The 23,963-nt window shown below is 42.8% G+C and overlaps 1 protein-coding gene across 1 annotated transcript in view; it reads right to left on the minus strand.

Moving 5' to 3' along the window:
* Positions 1-6,201: 6,201 nt before the first annotated feature.
* Positions 6,202-23,963, minus strand: part of LOC119970453 (colorectal mutant cancer protein-like) — a 306,036-nt gene continuing 288,274 nt past the window's right edge. Inside the window, 2 exon segments of the mRNA XM_038805079.1 lie at positions 6,202-6,788; positions 11,957-12,079. Of these exon segments, the coding sequence (XP_038661007.1) occupies positions 6,608-6,788; positions 11,957-12,079 (304 nt within the window). The 3' untranslated portion in view covers positions 6,202-6,607.

The following is a 23,963-nucleotide window of genomic DNA, read 5'->3' on the forward strand; positions in this document are numbered from 1 at the left end:
ATCTGATCCATTGGTTGTGGGGTTGCTTATCATTGTCACAGCTTTCACTGTTCAGCATGTGTTGTGACTTCACCAAGTTGGTACCTCATTACTTGGCACATCTGATGCTGTCCTACACTGAACCAGAATTGGTCAGCTGGCTTGATGGTCATGGTAGAGTGAGGGATATTCAGGGCCACCAGATTATAGCTTGTGATGGTATATAATTTCACTGTTATCTGGCTCTGATCAATGCCATTGAACACGCTGGTAATGCCATTCAAAATGGATATCTTTTAATGTTATAATAATATTTTTTATTATTGTCACAAGTAGGCTTATATTAACACTGCAATTAAGTTAGTGAAAATCCCCAGTCGCCACACCTGTTCGAGAAGTAAACATGGAACTTCATCTCCATAAGGAATGTGCAGTAATCATTTATACCACTCCTGTCAAGGGTAAAAACATTGGTAAAGTTGAGGACCATTAGGTTTTTCTTCAAGTTTTTCTCTCACCACCCCCATGCCAGCACAGTCTGGCAACTGAGTCCTTCATTACTCAGCCCACTTGGTCAGTAATGGTGTATTAATGATGGACATTGAACTTCCCTATCCAGGGTAATTTTGTGCCATTCCAAGTGCTGTCAGTGTAGAACAACTGTTTGATCATCAGAAAGTGTGGTAACAAAGAGATTTTCTTACCCATGTTTGACCTGATACCACTGCACAGGGTTGATATTGATGACTTCAAAGCCATTCCATCTGGACTGTGTACTACTGTGCCACCACCTCTACTAGGTCCTGTCATTGGGGCAGGATATATCACAGATTACGAGGAGCAATGTTGGAAATTGGCTGCTCACATACCATCGAGAGTAGAAAGCTGTTGCTTTTGATATATTGGAAAGATTTCCCAGTTTTGGCACAAGTCTCCAAATATTACTGAAGATTTTTCTGTCGGGTCAAATGGACTGGCACCTTTTGTCATGTCAAAATCAGATACACAGTTCAAAGTTGAATGGTCCCTCCAGTGTTCTTATTATGTTTCTTTGACACAGCTGCGTGACTTGCTCAGCCCATTTTACAGGGCAGGTTTCCTTTCTTAAATGGAATCAGCTGGAATTTACATAAATCTGATACCTTCAGTGTCACCAAATGTGGAGACTTAATTTTAAAAACATTAAATTAAAATTCAAAAACTATCATGGCAATATCTGAACTCAGGATCCAAATTATTAGCCCAGACCTCTGGACTGCTGGTTCAGTATTATAACTCAGGGGCTATCATACTCACAGGTGATCAAATAAAAACTTTAAGCATGTATATATGAAGCTCAAAATGTTGATGAACTATTGACACTCGAATTGTCAATAAAAGCATTTATTCTACATATAAGGTCTTTTGGAAAATAATAGTATAAATGTATCTTCATATAAATAAATGCAGAGTTTGTACAATTCTATATAAAATAAATTGTTTTACACTTTACAGCAACTAGATAAACAAAGAAGCAGTTATTAAATACAATAGGATATATATAACAACCCTCAAAGATCAGAGATGCTCAAATTCTCATTAATTCCAACTGATCTGATGTATATGCCAGCCATTTGGACATTTTGCATGTAAAAGTAATCCCAACAGCTTGTTAAAAACAGCTGTACATCTTAATTAAAGTGTAGAAGTTAAGTGATTAGTGCTGTTATATATTTAACATCCCTGCCTGTGACATTTCTCTGGTGCTTTGTTCATCTATTTCCAAATTCAGAATTCTTTCCCCAAAATAACCCTTCAATTTTACAACACAAGGTTAGACAAAGGAAAATGGTATTTGACCGAGTTGAAATAATCCTCTATGCATATTAAATAAAACCTGAAGGGAAATGCATAGTAACTCACTGGTGCCTCACAATCCTCTTGCTTCATGATTCTGGACAGACTAGGAGCAGATGGTTGGTTTAGAAATGCCACTCCAATGACCCATAATAAAGGGCTGTAGCAAAGCGTTCAATTCATAATTTCATTAGAGGTGGGATTTAATTTGATATTCACAGCTCTCTAATAATAATCTTTATTATTGTCACAAGTAGGCTTACAGTAACACTGCAATGAAGTTACTGTGAAAATCCCTGAGTCGCCACACTCCGACACAGAGGGAGAATTCTGAATGTCCAAATTACCTAACAGCACGTCTTTCGAGACTTGTGGGAGGAAACCGGAGCACCCAGAGGAAACCCAGGCAGACAGAGGGAGAGCATGCAGACTCCACACAGACAGTGACCCAAACTGGGAATCAAACCTGGGACTCTGGCGCTTTGAAGGTACAGTGCTAACCACTGTGCTATTCCATTCATGTCATAAAAGGATATGCCTTCTAAAGTGGCATTATGAATATCTACAGTAGGGCGGCACAGTGGTTCGCATTGCTGCCTCATGGCGCTGAGGTCCCAGGGTCGAACCCGGCTCTGGGTCACTGTCCGTGTGGAGTTTGCACATTCTCCCCGTGTTTGCGTAGGTTTTGCCCCGATAACCCAAAGATGTACAGGGTAGGTGGAGTAGCCACACTAAATTGCCCCATAATTGGAAAAAATGAATTGGGTATTTTAACTTTATACAGAAAAGAATATCTACAGTGCTCGAGTATTGCTGAAAAAGAGACATGCTGTTCAAGCTTTTCAACTTGCACTCATCAGGGCAGATGCAAGAATGCTAAATTTCAAGGGGAACATGAATTTATACTGCATGAGAAATGGGATACTTCACAAATCAGTTCTGACTGGTTGAGGTGTTGCCATGGTGAATGAACCAGGAAACAATTGTTCTCCTCTACTTTTATTTATTCAGCAACGGTGCAATGACTGAACATATTTCTTTTGCCTGTAGGGGACAAGTCCTTGCATATGAATACATATAGCTTCTTGCAAGTGAGCCTGGCTGATCATTTTAAATTGGTTGTTAGTGCAATTCTTAGCACACTTGGGATTGTTCAGCAAGTGCTCCTGAAACGTGGAATCACATCCAATGTTAGACGTTAGGTTCTGCGTTTTGCATGCACGGGTTTGTGGAATATGGTCAGTACTCTGCCTGTTTCAAATAGTCAAACGGATATGCTGTTTTATATGATCCACCAGTTGTTGAGATATAGAACCCATGTAACTGGAATTATCCCAGCACTGAAATACATGTACCACATTAATCATTTGTATGGAGGCACAACATCTTTTTGATTTGATGGTAGCATCTTGTTAGTGGAAAACACCACTTGGCATGCCTCTGCATGATGGCAGAATGAAACAGCTAGCTTCACCTGTTACTCAACTTTGGTATTCTTGCATCTGTTCTGACAAAGGCAAGGTGAACAGCTTCGACAGCTTATCTCTTCTTTTCAGCAGTACTCAAGTTCTGTACCATCAAGCAACAAATAATACTGTGGACGCAGCCCGTCTTCTACAATACACATAACCAGAACAGACTTATATGAGAAATATATGGATCTTGTTCAGGGAAATAAATAATTTTCCTGTTATTTCTTCTCACATAGTACTTTTAAACTATAAATAAAACTTTCTTTAATTTACACATTTTAAATAATTTCCTGGAAGAAACATGATTTTCAAGCACAATGAAACATATTGGGCAATTCTTAAAATGAAAACAGAACTGAGAAAAGTGGTAATGCGGATTCACCTTTAAGCGACTTTTAAATAACGCATGTTCCACATACCATAGTTAGTTTAGGTAAACCAATCTGGAGAACATCTGTAATAAGCAACCATTTAGGTCTTGGCAACCCAATTACTATCCTGCAAGCTTTAATTCTTTTGACTACAAGAACCATTTACTATAAGCTTCCTCTAACTAACACTTTTCCACTTTCTTTATAATAGTTGTACGATTGTCTTAAATTTATGCACAAATATATGCTTAATTGTAAGATAGGACAGATGAGAACTTTATTCCTATCAAGAGGAAAATACAAAACTCAAAATTGGTACAGAACAGAAGGTCTGTCAGGTATATCTTAATTTAAAAGTGATTACTACACTTGAGTGTGAATTTGCAATTATACTTCACATATTCATGAATGCTAACTTCTTCTAAACTGTATCTTAATAAAAAGTGGGAGCACCCACCTGTCTTAACGTCTAGATAAAAACACAAATTTGCCAAGGGTACAGTTTATTCTCTACAGTGGCCACTTGTCTAGTAACCTGTTCCAATTGATAGCAAAGTATGATGCATTCATGTAATCTTTCAATGAATTTTGTTTGAAGGTTCAAAATGATAATCTCAGAGTGGAAGGTTTTTATGAACTGTTACATGCTGAAGCTGTTTTTACATTTATCTAATTGCTTTTCCATTTTAGGTGTTTGAAACAAAAAGGCACGTTTTATTACAAAGCAAGGGGAAATTAAACAAAGGATAGACAAAGTATCATTGATTACTTGAAACAGATTGTGTGATTATTTATGACATTGCTATTTGTGGTACATAAATTGGATACCGGGTTTCCTGCATTACAGAGGAGGATAAACATCAAAAGTACTTAACTGGCTATTAAGCATTTTGGAACGTCCCAAGGTTATTAAAGGCAAGATTAAAAATGCAAGTTCTTTGTTCATTTGATTAAATGAGGTATAGCAATCTCACCAAGGAGCTCAAAACTCTTGCAGCAAAACCATGTTTAATAGAACGGTTTTCGTAATTTAAAGGTTCTTCAAAGATTAGTCGATCTAGCTCAATTGCAAATGAAGAGCAGCTTGATTGCATCAGAATATTGAATAGTCATTCAGAATACGAGAAATTCCTGTCCAGCAAGGTAATGCATCAGCAAGGCTAAAGAGGTTAGTTTGTTTCTTTAATCTTTCCCTATATCCTGATTAATGGAAATTTTGAATGTGGATAGCAGTTTCTCAAAGATAGTAACACAAGGAAGGTCCATTCAAAGGATATTCCAGTCCAGGGTGCACTTGGTTTAAATAATAGATTCAAGTGAGAGTTATTTTCATGTGTCATTCTGAAATTTGTACAAACTTCACTTATGGGTGACCATGATTTTTGTTTTATTCGTTCTTGGGATGTGAACATCACTAACAAGGTCAGCATGTATAACGCATCCCTCATTACTCTTTAGAAGATGGTGACAAGCGTTCTTCAACGGCTGCTGTTTAAGTCGCAAATAATTAGTTTTCAATTAATGGAGAGAAAAGAAACCTGCATAAAATAGCAATACTGAAATGTGCAATGGGTTAATCAGAATCTTAATTTCTGTACCAAAACAAGTGGTGTGAATTTCAAGAAATAGATACCAGGCGTACAAGGTTAATTGAACTTAAAACATCTAGATCGGGGCAGATTTTGATTTGAGAGTTCTAACTCTAGACAGTGAGATGCAGATAATTTACCAAATATGACATGAAAAGTTTTGGAGAACTTGAAAGAAGCTTTGTTTGACCCATTCTTTAAAAAGGCGAACAAGAATTAACTACAGTCATCGGGAAATTACATGATAAAAGTTGGAAAGTGTATGTGTATGTGCGCTACAATTTTCCAAAGGAATGAGTCCCGTTGCTTTTTCATTTCTGTATTTAACTTGTAATCATATGCGGAATTAGTAATTTAAATCAGAAGTTTTGACAACTTTGCATTTGTATGGATGAAACCAGTTTTGTTCAGCTCTGACGTGCCTGTGTTCATTATTCATGGGTTATTCTGGTTCAAATAAATACCTAAAGCCAACACATTTGATGTACCAAAACCACTTCTGGTAAAATAATTAGTGAACGAGGTTATGAAGTAACAATCATAACCGAGTCTCTAATAAATATATGTAAAATAAAAAGGATAATTTTCTTTACCCATTGCAACTACGATGGTGGGTTAATTCTGCAGGTAGCTAATATGGACTGGCTAATTTATGATGTGGCTGAGCTACACGGTACTTTAAAATTCATAAAAAACATGAATCTAATTCAACATAAATGTAGGCCAGAGGTGTATGAGGCATTTTTTTTTCCTGTGAATTGTTTCCTGATTCTGCGTCAGTATCACATGAAACACTTACCTACAGTCTTCACTTGAAGGATTTTGCATGATGTCAACCTGACAATTGCAGCATAACAGCCCTTAGTGTGCGATGAAGATAGTTTAACATTTTTGATTTAAAACCATATTGTAAGATCATGAGTTTGAATAGAACACTAATGACTGAAATGTAAGTAGCTGGCCTAGCAGTATCTATTAAATTTCAATCTTGCTGTACAATCATGTGCCAATTTGATACAACTTGGTGATACATAGTTACAAGTGTCCATTTGCCATATTTAGACAATATTAAAAATGCATGCTCCTTTGAGATGCAAGTATATTTAAGAGAGTTTCTGGCCACAGCTAAGAGCTGATTTACTGGTGTCCAATATTTAGCCAGTGCTCGCTTCAGTCATTTTTATTAGAAGCATAGTTTCCACAATAATGTTTATGCTGGTGGTTACATGGTTCCTGGACACATTCACATTTATCAGAAGAAAGATATCAATATCACTTTTCCTATCTTGACATTTATGTTTTCTGAGTTGATATGGCAGAATTGATGAATTCTCACCGTCCATACCATTCTTATGTTTTCTTACAGTGAAGTCTCATTTGTTTGAGGTCTCGAGTTTTCCTCTTCAAGCAACGCAATTCTCTGTTTAAGCATTCTCACTTGTGTTTCATGTCTCTCCACCATGGCCATCATTTGTGCTTCCAGTTTTTTCAATTTGTTTTGATGTTTCTTCTTTGCTTTCTCATAGGCAGCTACTAAATTACTGCAATTAAAAAGTCAAAATAATTTACAAATTATAAGTGATGAAACCATATCAATCAATTTGATATACATATTTGTATGAAGGTTGAATTTTAGAAACCAATTCTTTTGGTCAAAAGTTATGAGGTCAACACATGGGTAATGGGGCAGCACGGTGGCATTGTGGATAGCACAATTGCTTCACAGCGCCAGGGTCCAGGTTCGATTCCGGCTTGGGTGACTGTCTGTGCGGAGTCTGCACGTCCTCCCCGTGTGCGCGTGGGTTTCCTCCGGATGTTCCGGTTTCCTCCTACAGTCCAAAGATGTGCAGGTTCGGTGGATTGGCCATGATAAATTTCCCTTAGTGACCAAAATTGCCCTAGTGTTGGGTGGGGTTACTGGATTATGCGGATAGGGTGGAGGTGTTGACCTTGGGTAGGGTGCTCTTTCCAAGAGCTGGTGCAGACTCGATGGGCCGAATGGCCTCCTTCTGCACTGTAAATTCTATGATAATCTATGTAATGTGGTAGAGTCTTTCCTTCTGATTTCCCTTTGTTCCCATTTCTATCGCTTTCTTTTATTATTTTTGGTCCGTGGACACATAATCGGAATGCGGACAAGCTGGCAGGGCAGTGTGTCCCACAATTTGATTTTTGGCGATGAGAAGACAGACTCATCGGCGCATGGGAATCTTAAGGACCAGCTTTGAAGGAAGTCAGTTCGATTGGCTGACTGGCAATCTGTGTGCTGGCCAGTGACAATGTTGTGGCTGACAACTATCAGTGATTCGTTCCTGCGGGATGCTTCTGAGAGAGAGCTGGGCAGAAGTGATTAGACCTTGAACGAAGAAGGAACTTTCTCACTTTCTCTGAAGTAAAAGACTGTTTTTCTCATTCTAAAACTGATGAGTGTCTGGCACATGTTTACTACATAGTTGATTCTTGCCAGAGAAAATCCTCTCAAGCTTAGAAAGAAGCAGCATTGAATCAAAAGCTGGAACTCCATTTTTGTCAGTTTAGTTATATTACTTTAGCATTTGTTTTCTTCCCTCTATGTTGCATGGTGGTATAATGATTAACATTGTTACTTCACAGCGCCAGGGACTTGGGTTCAATTCCTGGCTTGGGTTACTGTCTGTGCGGAGTCTGCACATTCTCCCCTCGTCTGCGTGGGTTTCGTCCGGGTGCTCCGGTTTCCTCCCACAGTCCAAAGATGTGCTGGTTAGGTGAATAGGCAATGCCAAATTGCCCTTAAGTGTCCAAAAAGATTAGGTGGGGCTACTGGGTTACGGGGATAGGGTGGAGATGTGGGCTTTAGTAGGGTGCTCTTTCAAAGGATGGTGCAGACCCGATGGGCTGAATGGCCTCCTTCTGTACTATCAATTCTATGATTCGATGATACTGTTAAATAATAAAAGGTTATTTATGTTAAACTTGCAAACCTGGTGATTACAGTTTATGGGCTCAGCCAAGGTCTTCGGGCTGTTTAGAATAACATCCAATTTCACTTGTGTTGCAACTCCGGGTCAAGTGGGGCTGGAATTGACCGCCCACTAGCCCAGGGTGTCGCGGTTATTCATGGTTGGTTTCACTTTTATCTTTTCAATTGTAGCCTGAGCATTGAAAACAATTGCTTTCCTCTTCCCAACTCCACTTACCTTTTGGTTCTGAAATTTTTGGACTGTGACCCCTGGAAAAACTGGGGTCATTTTATACGAGGTCTAGGAATGTCTCTTTTGGACAAAACATTATGCAGTCAATTTTAACATGAAAATTGACTTTTATCTGAGTATATATGGTAATTCCCTATTAAAATGTAGCACAATTCCCATATGAAGGGGCATTTGCCTTATGGACAGTGCTTTTATCACATACATGAAGCAGACTTTATAGAATAAATAGAAATCAAGACATCCAATTCATGTACCATTTATACAAAGAAATAAAAAAATGACTCATAGCTTTTTTTTTACTTGTACTGTCAGCACTACAATGCAACTGTATAGAGCTATAAAAACTGGAGAAGTGCAATCTAGTTTTAATTCTTTATTTAGTTCCCATTAACAAGAAATAATACTGCAATAAAATAAAGGTATTTTTTACAATATGCATTTGGATTTATTTTCAATTTGTTTTGCTGCCCTGTCTCAGCATCAATTGGGTAGAAGGTAAAACTCCTGTTTAACAACATGCTTTAATACAAATTACACAGGTTAATTTTCTGGGACTTTAGGTTGTGGGCAGGGTTAAGGAAAATGTCGATTTGAAGGAGTCATAGATTCGAACCAGGAAGGTGGGATGGGAATTTTCAGAGATGGGAGGAGAGGGGAGTTAGGATATTACAGGATTTGTTTCTGGGAGGCTGGCTTGCGAAGTTGGAGGAGCTGGGGGAGAAATATGGATTGTGGCAGGGGAGATGTTTAGGTATATTCAAGTCTGAAATTTTGCCAGGAAGGAGGTACAGAGCTTTCCGATGGCGCCGGCTCGCACATGTTGGAAGAGATATTGACGGCAGGGGGAATGGAGAAGGGGGTTGTGTCGGCCCATAGTGGGCTAGATCTCGAATAACGAGTCAGAATACAGGAGGGAGATAGAGAACCTAGTGGAGTGGTGCAGAGACAACAATCTCTCCCTCAATGCCAGCAAAACTTAAGAGCTGGTCATTGACTTCAGGAAGCAAAGTACTGTACACACCGTGTCAGCATTAACGGGGCCGAGGTGGAGATGGTTAGCAGTTTCAAATTCCGAGGGGTGCACATCTCCAAAAATCGGTCCTGGTCCACCCACGTCGACTCTACCACCAAGAAAGCACAACAGCGCTTATACTTCCTGAGGAAACTAAGGAAATTCGGCATGTCCACATTAACCCCTTACCAACTTTACAGATGCACCATAGAAAGCATCCTATCTGGCTGCATCACAGCCTGGTATGGCAAATGCTCGGCACAGGGCTGCAAGAAATTTCAGAGGAGTTGTGAACACAGCCCAGTCCATCACACAAACCTGTCTCCCATTCATTGGACTCCATCTACACCTCCCGCTGCCTGGGGAAAGCGGGCAGCATAATCAAAGACCCGTCCCACCCGACTTACTCACTCTTCCAACTTCTTCCATCGGGCAGGAGATCTGAGAACACACACAGACTCAAAAAGCTCTTCCCCGATGTTACCAGATTCCTAAATGACCCTCTTATGGACTGACCTCATTAACACTACACCCTGTATGCTTCATCCGATGCCGGTGCTTATGTAGTTACATTGTATACCTTGTGTTGCCCTATTATGTATTTTCTTTTATTCCCTTTTTTTCCCATGTACTTATTGATCTGTTGAGCTTCTCGCAGAAAGATACTTTTCACTGTACCTCTGTGACAATAAACAAAATTCAATCCAATTTATGTGGTGATTCTAGGGGAATCATAGAATCTACAGTGCAGAAGGAGGCCGTTCGGCCCATCAATTCTGCACCGGCCCTTGGAAAGACCACCCTATTTAAGCCCACCCCATCCCTGTAACCTCACCTAACCTTTTTAGACACTAAGGGCAATTTATCCTGGTCAATCCACCTAACCTGCACAACTTTCGACTGTGGGAGGAAACCGGAGCACCCAGAGGAAACCCACTCAGACACAGGGAGAACGTGCAGATTCCGCACAGACAGTGACCCAAGTCGGGAATTGAACCTGGATCTGCTGGAGTTCTTCACACTTGAGAAAGTAAAGTTTGAGTTGAGGGGGAGGATGGAAGGGTTCCACAACTCATGGGCCTTGCTCATCATGCATTTTCATGAATTGGATGACATTGAATATTAGGGGTGGGGTTTGGGGGGGGGTTAGAATTAATAAGTTATTGATGATTCTTTTGTTTTGGTGTTTTGTATTCAAAATGTTGGGAACTGTTTGAGAGTGGGTGGCATAAGGGGATTGTTGGCTGGGGGATTGCCATTGTATTTGTTGTTATTTCTGATTAGCTGTTATTGTAAATTTTGATGAAAATGTGAAAAAGGAGAATAAAAATATTTAGAAAAAAAGTTATTTTTATGGTGCACAGGACAGCCTTCTTTCAATCAGATTGAGATACATTAGGTCTCCAACTTTAAAGGACAATATTAATGCTCATTCTGACATATCGTTCCCCTAAATTGAAATTGGGAGAGTGATCTTAAAAAACAAAGTTTGACTTAGTGGGTAAAGGCACTGCTTAGTGTAGCATAAAGCCATACAGATCAAAAGGTCCAAGGTCCTATTTGTAGTCTGTGCCAAATTAACCAAACAACACCATGAGGATAGTTAGGGTACAAGAGACCTCAGCACCCTATGGAGAAAGAAACAGGTTAGAAAATCAGCTTCTCTTTACAGTCATCTTGACTGTGCCAGAAATTGTCTACACCATGTATGGACACGACCATGATTGGCCAAATAGGCTGTTGACACCATGGTCCAGGCACACACAAAGAGTAGCCCATGGACACAGTACCAGACAGCTATCAACATAGCGAACTATATCAGAGCACGATGCTGTGCCTTCAAGAAAGGAGGTGAGAAGAAAGTGTCTTTATATTAGGAAAAAGAAAATCACAAAATGATGTACATTAAAACAAGAAGCACAAGCGAAAGGTGCTTGTTTAGTTGGGATTCTGGGTCTGGCAGCCTTCTTCTTGTGCTTTAACCAGAGGGCTATCTCCTTGTTATTTACATTATTGTATTAAGTTTCATTATCACGGGGTAAAAATGTGGACCCACTAAGCATTGGATTTGGGCTGGTTTAGCTCACTCGGCTGAATCGCTGGCTTTTAAAGCAGACCAAGCAGGCCAGCAGCACGGTTCGATTCCCGTACCAGCCTCCCCGGACAGGCACCGGAATGTGGTGACTAGGGGCTTTTCACAGTAACTTCATTGAAGCCTACTCGTGACAATAAGCGATTTTCATTTCATTTTCTTTCATTTCATTGTATACAACTTTCATATTGCTACTGTGAAAATAAAAAGGCCATAAGGGGAAACTGTTGTGTGATTCTACTTGCCTTGCTGATAACCAATATCTAAACATTATATTTGATCACCCCAGTGCCAATCCCATTTGAAATCAGCTAATTTTGCAAGACCTAAACTAACACATCATCAACTATTTTGCTAGGATTAGTACTACATTCAAATATTAGTTCTGTTCTTTTGCAATTCCAAATCCCATACCTGTTTGCTCTTTTGAGGTCATTAACAAATTCTGCAGACTGTTGATGTCGCACTTCACTGCTTTTTGTCATTCTTTCTAAAGCAGTTACCAATTCCTGCACACGAGATTTCAATTTTTTCTCTCTGTGAACCAAAATACAGGAATAAATAAAGTATTGCAAATTTTAGTACAGGAATAGATCATTCAATCCATCATACCTAAGCTGATATTATCTCCCTGACTGGAAGCATCTACTCTAGCACTGTTACCCATGCTCTTTTTTCTTTATTTTACCTCAATGTTTACCTAATTTCCTGTTAAATACAATGATTGGGTATGGCTCCAACAAACACAATGTTACAATCCTAACTGATGTTATTTCTACTGCACAAGTCACATGCCAGAGTGAACCCCGAAAGATCCGAGCTTATATATATTTTTTAAGAAACTAAACAAATTCACAGGAGTCTGCTAATTAACTTTCAATAATAAGAATAAAATATTTCTTGGACAATAAAAAGGAACTCTATTACACGAGACAAATAGGTTGGAAAGATCTCAATACAAACAAGAAAATGATTCAAATATTCAAAATACTTTTACTCCAGCTATATCTTTATAGATGCATTAAAAAAATCAGGAAGATAAACAAATTTACCATATTTATCTTATAATTTAACGATTCAGAGTAAGTATTCTGTACATGTGAATCAACTGGCAAAATGTGGTCAGACACACCACACATCAAAGTAAATGACAGAAGTGACCCAAACAGATTCTGTGGATTTCTCAACAACACAGTCAAGACACTTGGATAGGGATGAGGGTAACCCTCGCGTTAAGGTGCTAAATTGGGGAAAGACAAGTTATGATAACATTGGACAGGAATCGAAGAATTTGGACTGGGTGCGGCTGTTGGAGGGTAAATCAACATCGGACATGTGGGGGTCTTTCAAGTGACAGTTGATTAGGATTTAGGAAAATCCTGAGAGAACGAAGGATAAGCACGAGAAGTTTAGGGAGCTTGGATAACAATGAATATTGTGAACCTCATCAAAAAGAAAAAGGAGGCTTTGTACGGTCTAGAAGGGTGGAGACAGTCAAAACCCTTGAGGAGTATAAAGAAAGTAGGAAGGTACTTAAGCAGGAAATTAGGAGGGCTAGGAAGGGTCATGAGAAGTCCTTGGCAAGTAGGATTAAGGTGAATCCAAAAGCTTTTTATTCATATGGTGGCCAGGGAAAGGATTGAACCACTTAAGGACAAAGGGGGAATCTATGTGTTGAGCCAGGGGAAACGGACAAGGTACTAAATGAGTACTTTGCATCAGTGTTCCCCAAAGACTTTGTGGAAGTTGATTCTTGGGTAGGGTGTGTGGACAGTCTGGGTCATGTTGACATTAAAAAGGAGGAAGTATTAGTTGTTTTAAGACATTAAGGTAGATAGGTCTCCTGGGATGGGATTTACCACAGAATACTGAGGGAAGCAAGGAAGGAAATTACTGGGGCCTTGACTGACATCTTTGTATCCCCATTGACTACAGATAAGATCCCAAGAGGACTGGAGAATAACTTATGTTGTACCGCTGTTTAAGAAAGGGAGCATGGATAATCCAGGAAACTATATGCCAGTGAGCCTCACGTCGGTAGTAGGTAAATTATTGGAGAGAATTCTCTGGGACAGGATTAATACCCATTTGGAAACAAATCGATTCATTAGCAATAGACAGCATTCTTTTGTGAAGGGAGGTCATGCTTCACTAACTTGATCATGTTTTTTGAGGAGGTGACAAAGATGATTGATATGGGGTGGGCGGTGGATGTTATTTACATGGACTTCAGTAAAGCTTTTGACAAGGTGCCTCATGGCAGACTGGTACAAAAGGTGAAGTCACATGGGATCAGAGGTGAGGTGGCAAGGTGGATACAGAACTGGCTTAGTCACAGAAGGCAAAGGGTAGCAGTAGAAGGATGTTTTTCTGAATGGAAGGTAGTGACTAGCTGTGTTCCACAGGGATCGGTACTGGGGCCTCTGTTGTTTGTAATACATATAAACCATTTGGAGGAAAATGTAGCTGATCTGATCAGTAAGTTCGCGGATGACACCAAGGTTAGTAGTGGCAGTTAGTGTTGAGGATTGTCAGAGGATAGAGCAGGACATATATAGGTTGGAGACTTGGGTAGAGAACTGCCAAATGGATTTTAATCCAGACAGATGTGAGGTAATGCATTTTGGTAGGTCTAACGTAAGAGGGGAAATATACCGGAAATGGCAGAATTCTTCCAAATAATAAAGTCAGAGAGATCAGGGTGTGCAGGTCCACAGATCTTTGAAAGTGGCAACACAAGTGGACAATGTAGCCAAGAAAGCGTACGGAATGCTTGCCTTCATCGGACACGGCATAGAGTATAAAAACTGCCAAGTCATGCTACAGTTGTATAGAACCTTGGTACTGCCGCACTTGTAATATTGAGCACAATTCTGGTCGCCACACTATTAGAAGGATGTGAAGGCTTTGGAGAGGGTGCAGAGGAGGTTTACCAGAATGTTGCCTGGTCTGGAGGGTGTTAGCTATGTGGAGAGGCTGAATAGACTTGGACTGTTGTCATTAGAGAGACAGGGGTTGAGGGACGACCTGATAGAGGTCTACAAGATTATGAAGGGCATGGAGAGTGTGGATGGGTAGGCACTCTTTCCTTGGGTGGAGGGATCAGTCACCAGGGGGCATAGGTTTAAGGTCCGTGGGGCAAAATTTAGAGGAGATGTGCGAATCAGATTTATTTTATTTTATTTGTTTTTTTAGCACAAATGGTAGTGAGTGCCTGGATCGCGCTGCCAAGGGATGTTGTGGAAGAGATATATTAACGGCGTTCAAAAGGCATTTCGACAAATACATGGATAGGATGGGTATAGAGGGATACAACAATAGGAAATGCTGAGGGTTTTGGCCTAGGGTGGTATCATAACCGGTACAGGCTTGGAGGGCCAAAGGGCCTGTTCTGTATTGTCCTTTGTATCACACCATTAGCCGACATGTCTCACTGAAACTCTGTCTTTCTCGCATGGGTTTCTGATCTCCACATTTGAACTTTTCTTGGAATTCTCTTAAAACACCGCTCCCACTTGGGTGGTTTCCACAAGGATTCACCTCCAGGGTTTCAATAAAGGTTGAGCATCCGATATCCGAAATTCCGAAAACCAAAAAGCTCGTAAATCCACACTTTTTTTTGAGCGCCGACGTAATGCCATGAGTGGGAAATCCCACAAGGCTCTAGGAAGGACCTCGGGTGATGCGCAGGTTCCAAAGCGCCGCAGATGCACGGATCCCAACATGCCTCCAGCCATGAGTGCATTAAATTTGTGTATTGACTGTGATTATTGTGTTGAAAATGTCCCCTTCGAACATTATATTCTGAAATCCATAAAATTTGAATCCGATACACCTCAGTCCCAATCATTTCAGATAAGGGATGCTCAACCTGTATCACCTTCTGAGATTCCTATCCTCCGGATTGCAAAGTACATTTAATCTTCACCTTCCAAGCATATACTCAGACTTTCGGCTATGTCAAGCAGAATACCACAGATTCAAAGGGGTATCTGTACCCTTACAGCCCGCAGCACAAGAGTCACAAACCTTTAGCTGCCCTCCCCAATCTTCTGGGCTTATAGTCAACGTTTATTCAAATCTTCTCCCCATTCTTTAAATTGGGAGATTTTTTCTCTGTTTTGTCATTTATCCTGACTCAGTGGGATCTATCAATTATCCCTGTATTCATCCCTACCAAGAACTGTCATCTGGGACCTCTTTCTGTCTCACTCCCTGATGTTGGACCTTCTCCGTGTCCTGCCCCTGGGACACCTTCCAATAACCTAAATGAACCCTTCATAATTTTAAAGCTTATTCATCTCCTCTTTGCCTTCTCTACTTGTGGAATAATTCCAACATCTTAAGTTCCTTCTCAAAACTATAATTTCTAGTCCTTGGTAATATCCTAGTATTTATGTTGAGTGCTGTTCAATGGCTTTGTTTTTCTCTAAAGGGCCATGTAAATCTGCACATAGTATTTTTACAAAGGCCTCATTCATTGCCCTGTGCAAATTTTGCTTTTTTTTTTTGCTCCATTACTCTACTCTCCTACTTACAAAATGCCAAATTGTTTTTTTATTGGCTTGGTCAAGTTGGATTCAAACTTCCAAAAAGATTCTGGGCGCGATTTAACAAATTGGGATGTTTCCTGGTAGTGGCAGCGCTGAGAAACACAACGCATTTAAACAGCACTCAGGTTCAATAGAGTGCCTCAGCGGGGAACACGCGGCCAAAGCTGCATATTGCCCCATTTTCTGCAGAGGAACTCTGCTTGCTGGAACCCCTCAGTGTAATGAGAAAATGGCGCCCGAACTCCAAAGCCCTTGACGCGACCCCTGACACCCCCCAAGCTCAACTATGGGAGGGTCCATGTTTGTGGGGACTAGTGCTGAACGACACTCACCTGAGGTGTTTGAAGCGAAGGGGATAGATCCCAATGCTTCGGGTTCCTCGGGAAACTGCATATTAAAGTGAGACGAGCTGTCTTGCTTTAATATGCAGATTTTCCAAAAAGTGATTTACATAGTAACATCTCACGAGATCGGGTTAGAACTTGTGAGCATTGTGAGCCGGGTAGATCCCTGGAACAGAGTCTCCCGGCTTCTGGCGGCTGTGCTGTGCCATGGCGAGCAGCTTTTCGGGCGCAGCGTGCGCACTCGATCACGGTCAATGTACTTTCACTCCTAGATTTACTGAGCTTGCCCTCACTGCTTTCCGCTCTTATTTATATAATTACAACCAAAGCATCTGCAGCAATGGCTTCTTTTCCCAACGTAATAAGTCCATGGAGGCAGAAGACCCTTCACCAGAATCCCTTTTATTAAACAAACCAACAGCTGTACGACCATGTGCATTCAGCTTGCTGTCTACACTGGGAGTGCAGAGAATCTGACACTCCCCGTTATATACAGAGAAGAGGTTCCCTGATTGGCCCACTAATCAGGGAACTCGTATTCCAATTGGCCAATCGCAGAGGCCTGGTCAAAGTCATTCCACCCAGCCTCACTTTACTTACCCCAAAAGATTCATGACTTTGTTTGGCCCCTTTCTCTTCTTTATCTACATTTCCATGCTAGCACATCATCTTCAGACATGGATTTAGCTTTCAAACGTATCCTGATAAAACCTAGTACTATGTCTGCACCACTTATTTTGAGCCCTTCACCTGTCTCTGTATTGTCAGATTGCTTATCTAATATTCAGCCTTGATTGAGTCACAATGGATTTCCGGTGGAGGCGATGCACTGAGCAGTCACACCTCAGGTTCACACCTCAGATGGTTCTCCTTTCATCCATCACTAAAAGGGAGAAGAGGAACAACAACATGCCAGCAAACGGGATCTGAAGAAGCATCAGGGATGGCAGGGGGGAGGCAAGGCCAAGAGCAACAGGTGGATGAGACTACGGACCCATGAGGCAAGGAATCCCCTGCCACCCCAGAGAGGGAGACCACCCCCCTCCCCCGCCCCACCTGGAGATGGATGGAAGACGTTCCTGACCAAGGAACTATAAGACCATAAGACATAGGAGTGGAAGTAAGGCCATTCGGCCCATCGAGTCCACTCCGCCATTCAATCATGGCTGATAGGCATTTCAACTCCACCTTCCAGCATTCTCCCCGTAGCCTTTAATTCCTTGCGACATCAAGAATTTATCTATCTCTGCCTTGAAGCCATTTAGCGTCCCGGCCTCCACTGCACTCCGCGGCAATGAATTCCACAGGCCCACCACTCTCTGGCTGAAGAAATGTCTCCGCATTTCTGTTCTGAATTTACCCCCTCTAATTCTAAGGCTGTGCCCACGGGTCCTCGTCTCCTCGCCTAACGGAAACAGTTTCTTTGCGTCCACCCTTTCTAAGCCATGTATTATCTTGTAAGTTTCTATTAGATCTCCCCTTAACCTTCTAAACTCCAATGAATACAATCCCAGGATCCTCAGCCGTTCATCATATGTTAGACCCGCCATTCCAGGGATCATCCGTGTGAATCTCCGCTGGACACGCTCCAGTGCCAGTATGTCCTTCCTGAGATGTGGGGCCCAAAACTGGACACAGTACTCCAAATGGGGCCTAACCAGAGCCTTATAAAGGCTCAGTAGCACATCGCTGCTTTTATATTCCAACCCTCTTGAGATAAATGACAACATTGCATTTGCTTTCTTAATTACGGATTCAACGTGCATGTTTACCTTTAGGGAATCCTCGACTAGCACTCCCAGATCCCTTTGTACTTTGGCATTATGAATTTTCTCACCGTTTAGAAAGTAGTCTATGCTTGGATTCTTTTTTCCAAAGTGCAAGACCTCACATTTTCTCACGTTGAATTGCATCTGCCATTTCCTGCACCACTCTCCCAAACTGTCTAGATCCTTCTGCAGCCTCCCCACTTCCTCAGCACTACCTGCCTGACCACCTAACTTCGTATCATCGGCAAACTTCGCTAGAATGCCCCCAGTCCCTTCATCCAGATCATTAATATATATGGTGAACAGCTGCGGCCCCAACACTGAACCCTGTGGGACACCGCTGGTCACCGGCTGCCATTCCGAAAAAGAACCTTTTATCCCAACTCTCTGCCTTCTGTCAGACAGCCAATCCTCAACCCATGCCAGTAGCTCACCTCGAACACCATGGGCCCTCACCTTACTCAGCAGCCTCCTGTGTGGCACCTTATCAAAGGCCTTTTGGAAATCCAGATAGACCACATCCACTGGGTTTCCCTGGTCTAACCTACTTGTCACCTCCTCAAAGAATTCTAACAGGTTCGTCAGGCACGACCTCCCCTTACTAAATCCATGTTGACTTGTTCTAATCCGACCCTGCTCTTCCAAGAATTTAGAAATCTCATCCTTAACGATCGATTCTAGAATTTTACCAACAACCGATGTTAGGCTAATTGGCCTATAATTTTCCATCTTTTGTCTTGATCCTTTCTTGAACAAGGGGGTTACAACAGCGATCTTCCAATCGTCCGGGACTTTCCCTGACTCCAGTGATTTTTGAAAGATCTCAACCAACGCTTCCGCTATTTCTTCAGCCACCTCCCTCAGAACTCTAGGATGTAGCCCATCGGGGCCAGGGGATTTGTCAATTTTAAGACCTTTTAGCACCATCTCTTTTGTAATGGCAACCATACTCAACTCAGCCCCCTGACCCTTTATAATTTTTGGGATATTACTCATGTCTTCCACTGTGAAGACAGACGCAAAGTACTTATTAAGTTCTCCAGCCATTTCCTCGTCTCCCATCACTAGCCTTCCAGAATCAGTTTGAATTGGCCCAATGTCTACTTTGGCCTGTCGTTTGTTTCTTATGTATTGAAAGAAACTTTTACTATCATTTCTTATATTACTGGCTAGCCTGCCTTCATATTTGATCCTCTCCTTCCTTATTTGTCTCTTTGTTAACCTCTGTTTGTTTTTGTAGCCTTCCCAATCTTCTGATTTCCCAGTGCTTTTGGCCACTTTATACAATCTCTCTTTTTCTTTGATACATTTCCTGACCTCCTTTGTCAGCCATGGCTGTCTAATCCCTCCCCGGATAATCTTTCTTTTCTTGGGGATGAACCTCTGTACAGTGTCCTCAATTATGCATACAAACTCCTGCCATTTTTGCTCTGCTGTCTTCCCCACTAGGGTCTGCTTCCAGTCGATTTTCGCCAGTTCCTCTCTCATGCCCTCGTAATTACCTTTATTTAACTGTAACACCATTACATCCGATTTTGCCTTCTCTCTTTCAAACTGCAGACTGAACTCAACCATATTATGATCGCTGCTTCCTAAGTGTTCCCTTACTTTAAGATCTTTTATAAAGTCTGGTTCATTACATAGCACTAGGTCCAGAATAGCCTGCTCCCTTGTGGGCTCCATGACAAGCTGTTCCAAAAAGCCATCTTGTAAGCATTCCATGAATTCCTTTTCTTTGGATCCACTGGCTACGTTATTTATCCAATCCACCTGCATATTGAAGTCCCCCATGATCACCGTGACCTTGCCTTTCTGACATGCCTTTTCTATTTCCCGGTACATGTTGCGCCCCTGGTCCTGACCACTGTTAGGAGGTCTGTACATAACTCCCATTGTGGTTTTTTTGCCTTTGTGGTTCCTCAATTCTACCCACACAGACTCCACATCATCCAACCCTATGTCGTTTAGTGCCATAGATTTAATTTTGTTCTTAACTAACAAGGCAACCCCACCCCCTCGGCCCACCTCCCTGTCTTTTCGATAGGTTGTATATCCTTGGATGTTTAACTGCCAGTCCTGAACACCCTGCAGCCATGTCTCTGTGATGCCTACCACATCATAATCATTCACGATGATCTGTGCCATTAGTTCATCTACTTTGTTACAAATGCTACAAGCATTCAGGTAAAGTAACTGTTGGTGATGAGAGGGGCAATAAAGGTGGAGATCCAGGTGGCAGTCATGGTGGCTGTGACAGAGGCGTGGCTGTCATGCGGACGGCGATCAACAGTCTGGGGAAGAAGCTGGAAGCTCAAGGGAAGACGATCCAGGAACTTGAGAAGGAGTTGACGGACCTAAGCGACAGGATTGTTGATCTGGAGGCTGAAATTAAAAGGTTGGTGATATCCCAGGGGAGCCGAAACAGGAAGGTCGAGGACTAGGAGAACCAGTCCCAGTGCCAGAATATACGGAACGTGGGCCTGCCAGAAGGGATTGAGGGCAGGGACCCGATGGACGATGTGGCCCAGACGCTAGGCAACCTGGTCAAGAGGGTAGCTTCCTCAAACCGCAACAGCTCGCTCCAACCGAAGCCCAAAGCAGGGAGCAGCCGAGGGCAATAAATGCCAAAGTGCATCGGTATCAGGACCAGGAGAGGATACTGTGTTTGGCTCGGCAGCCAAAGGTGAGCAAGTCGGAAAGACACAGGATCCGGTTCTACCAGGACATTGGGACAGACCTGGCAGGGTCGAATACAACCAGGCGAAATTGGCCCTGTTCAAGAGTGAAGTTAAGTTTGGAATGTTGTTTCCAGCCAGGCTCTGGGGTCATGTTCCAAAATAAAGAACATTATTTCAATACAATGGCGGAGGCGGACGAGTTCATGTGAGCGAACGGCCTAGACAAGAGGTAGGCGAGACAGTGCTGATGGCGAAACAGAGGGGGGAGAAAAGGAAAAAGAAAAATAACAATGATGGACCTATACCATGTTTGCGCAGGACAGTATTGCCTCACTGTGAACAGAAGTGTTAAAAACACAGGAAAGGGCAAGGGCAGCGGATTGCAGAAGAGGGTGAATAGGCAACAGCAATCTAGCATGCATAGAAAAGAGATAAGATCAGCCCCGGGAGAGTGGCCACCACATCAGCGGAGATAGCTAGCAGAGGAAGTAAGAGAACAAGGGGGCTGCGGCAGGGAGGGAGCATTTGGCTGGGGGGGGGGGGCGGGGGAACAAAGGGGCAGGAATGGGGAGTGCAAGGGGGGAAATAAGGAAAGGGGTCACGGGGTGGGGGGAAGAGGAGAAAGCGGGTGGTGGTGAGGGGGGGGGGAAGGGGAACACAAGGGAATTACAAGGATATGAAAGGTTTGATTTTCAGATTGGCTTCAGCAGGTCAGGTCCAGGTTGAGGGAACAAGATGGTGCCGCAAGCAGCCACTTTGGTGGGTCCTTAAACAAAGGGAAACCTTGGAGTGCAGGGGTGCGCCCAGATGACGTACACACAGTTGGCAGCCATGATGGGTGCCTCCTGGACAAAGAGAAACCCCGGAGCGCAGGGGCCCGGCCTCATGGTGAAAACGGTGACCGTGGCCATTTTGGACGGCTCCCCAACAAACTGAAATCCTGGAGTGTAGGGGCGTGTCTACAGATAAGTATGCTTCATCCCGCAGGAAGCGGGGGGGGGGGGGGGGGGGGGGGGGGGGGGGGGGGGCACAAAAACTCTCCCACCAGGATTATCACCTGGAATGTCAGGGGCATAACGGCCCAGTGAAAAGAGTCTTCGTACATCTGAGTTTGAAAGCCAACATAGTCTTCCTCCAAGAGACGCATTTGAGGGAGATTCACCAACAGAGGGTAAGGAAGGGCTGGGTGGGACAGACGCAGCATTCATGTTACGGGATGTGGGCTAGGGGTAGCTATCTGATTAGCAAGAGGACGGTGGTTATGTTGACAAGGAAGGTTACGGATCCAGGGGGACAGTACGTCATGGTCAGCAGTGTCCTAGACGGACCAGTAGTCCTGGTAAACTTGTTTGCTCCCAACTGGGACGACACGGATTTCATAAAGAAGACCATGGCAGAAATCCCCAACATCAACTGTAGCCACCTGGGGTGGCTATGTCCCGATTCAAAATGGGCACTCGCAAGGAGTGCAGGGAAAGTTGGACAACACCAGAGAAAAAAAGCAGGTGCAAGGTTTCCTGTGTATTAAGATTTGCAGAACCCAGACAGAACTGAAACCAATAGTCATTAACATATTAATGAGCTATCTCCAGGGTCAAAAAGAAACATTGAAACAATCGAGACCAGGACAGACTCCCCAGCACCAGTGGGAGCCAAAACAAAGGAAGGCCAACGGCCACATAGGGCCCGCCCAACGATCAGGGAACAACTCCGGTATTGGAGAAAATCAATAGGAACGATTGGGACATGGTCCAATTAATTGTCACCAAGTCCGGGGTCCGCCCAGAAGGGCGCGAAACCCCTGGGGACTATAAGATAGCGTCCCCAAGTTCAGTTCGCTCTCTTGGAAGCTCTTGGAAGAACTCTCACGTTGGTTTTGGCTCTCAGCACCGAGAGGCCCGCCAAGCACCAGCCAAGTAAGTCTAAGGTCAACGCACGCTACGAGATAGACGCTCCGAGCTACTATTCCGTACGAAGTTCGAAGCCAGCAGCATCAGAACCGGACAACGGCCATTGTTCCTCTGACTGGGTGGGCCACTCGAAGCTAAGTATAGGTTTTAGTAGCAGTTGTAGTTTAGCAAATAAGAGTTTATGCATGAGTAGTAATTGACTGTGTGTATAATAAATGTGTATTGATTTCAAACTTACTAACTGGTGTATTGAGTTATTGATCAGTACTTGGCTTTAAACCCTGTGGTGGTATCAGAAAGATACCTGGCGACTCTCGAGCAAAGGTAATTAAAACAGAGCAAATTAAGGGAAAGCATAAGGAGCAACACAACACACACCGACTGATCATTGGGGGTGCGGGGGGAGACTTTAACTGTGTACAGGCCCCATTGACAGATCAATCAAACCCCAGAACGTGGAAAAAGACAGGCATGGCTAGAGAATTGGGAGCATTCATGGAACAGATAGGGGCTGTAGACCCATAATAGTTCCTACACCCTGGTGAGAAGGAATTCTTGCTCTTTTCACCGGTGCAAAAGGTAAACAAGCAAATCGACTTCTTTGCAGTGAGGAAATCGGTGCTTCCAGAAATAGTCAGAACCGAATACTCCGAGATAGTCATCTCCAACCATGCTCCACATTACATGGATATGAGGTTGGAGACATGCCGCACCCAATGCTCCGCATGGAGGTTGGACACAGACCTCCTGGCCGATAAGGTCTTCTGCCAGAAAACATCACAGGTCATAGGCGATTATATATTTTTCCGCAAGGTGATGACGAGGTGCCCTAGGGCCCCGAGAGACACATTTGTGGAGGAACTGCTGGACGTGGACAGTAGGGAGAAGGGAACTGTGGGGGCATGTACGGACGACTTTTGGAAAGGGCAAGAACACCATTAGACGGGGCAAGTGAGAAATGGGAGGGCAAACTTGGGACGGAAGTAGGGCAGGGTCTCTGGCTAAAGGCACTAAGTAGTGTCATGTGAAAGTATATTTAAGAAATGGATGTTTATCAAATAGCTGTAATGGATGTACCTTTAAGAAATTGGTGTTTATCACATATCTGCAGTGATGTCAGTGTGTGGGTGGAGCTGAGCTGTACCTCTGCTTTTACTTTCACTGAGC

This window comes from Scyliorhinus canicula, chromosome 8, assembly GCF_902713615.1.
Source record: "Scyliorhinus canicula chromosome 8, sScyCan1.1, whole genome shotgun sequence".
NCBI lineage: Eukaryota > Metazoa > Chordata > Chondrichthyes > Carcharhiniformes > Scyliorhinidae > Scyliorhinus > Scyliorhinus canicula.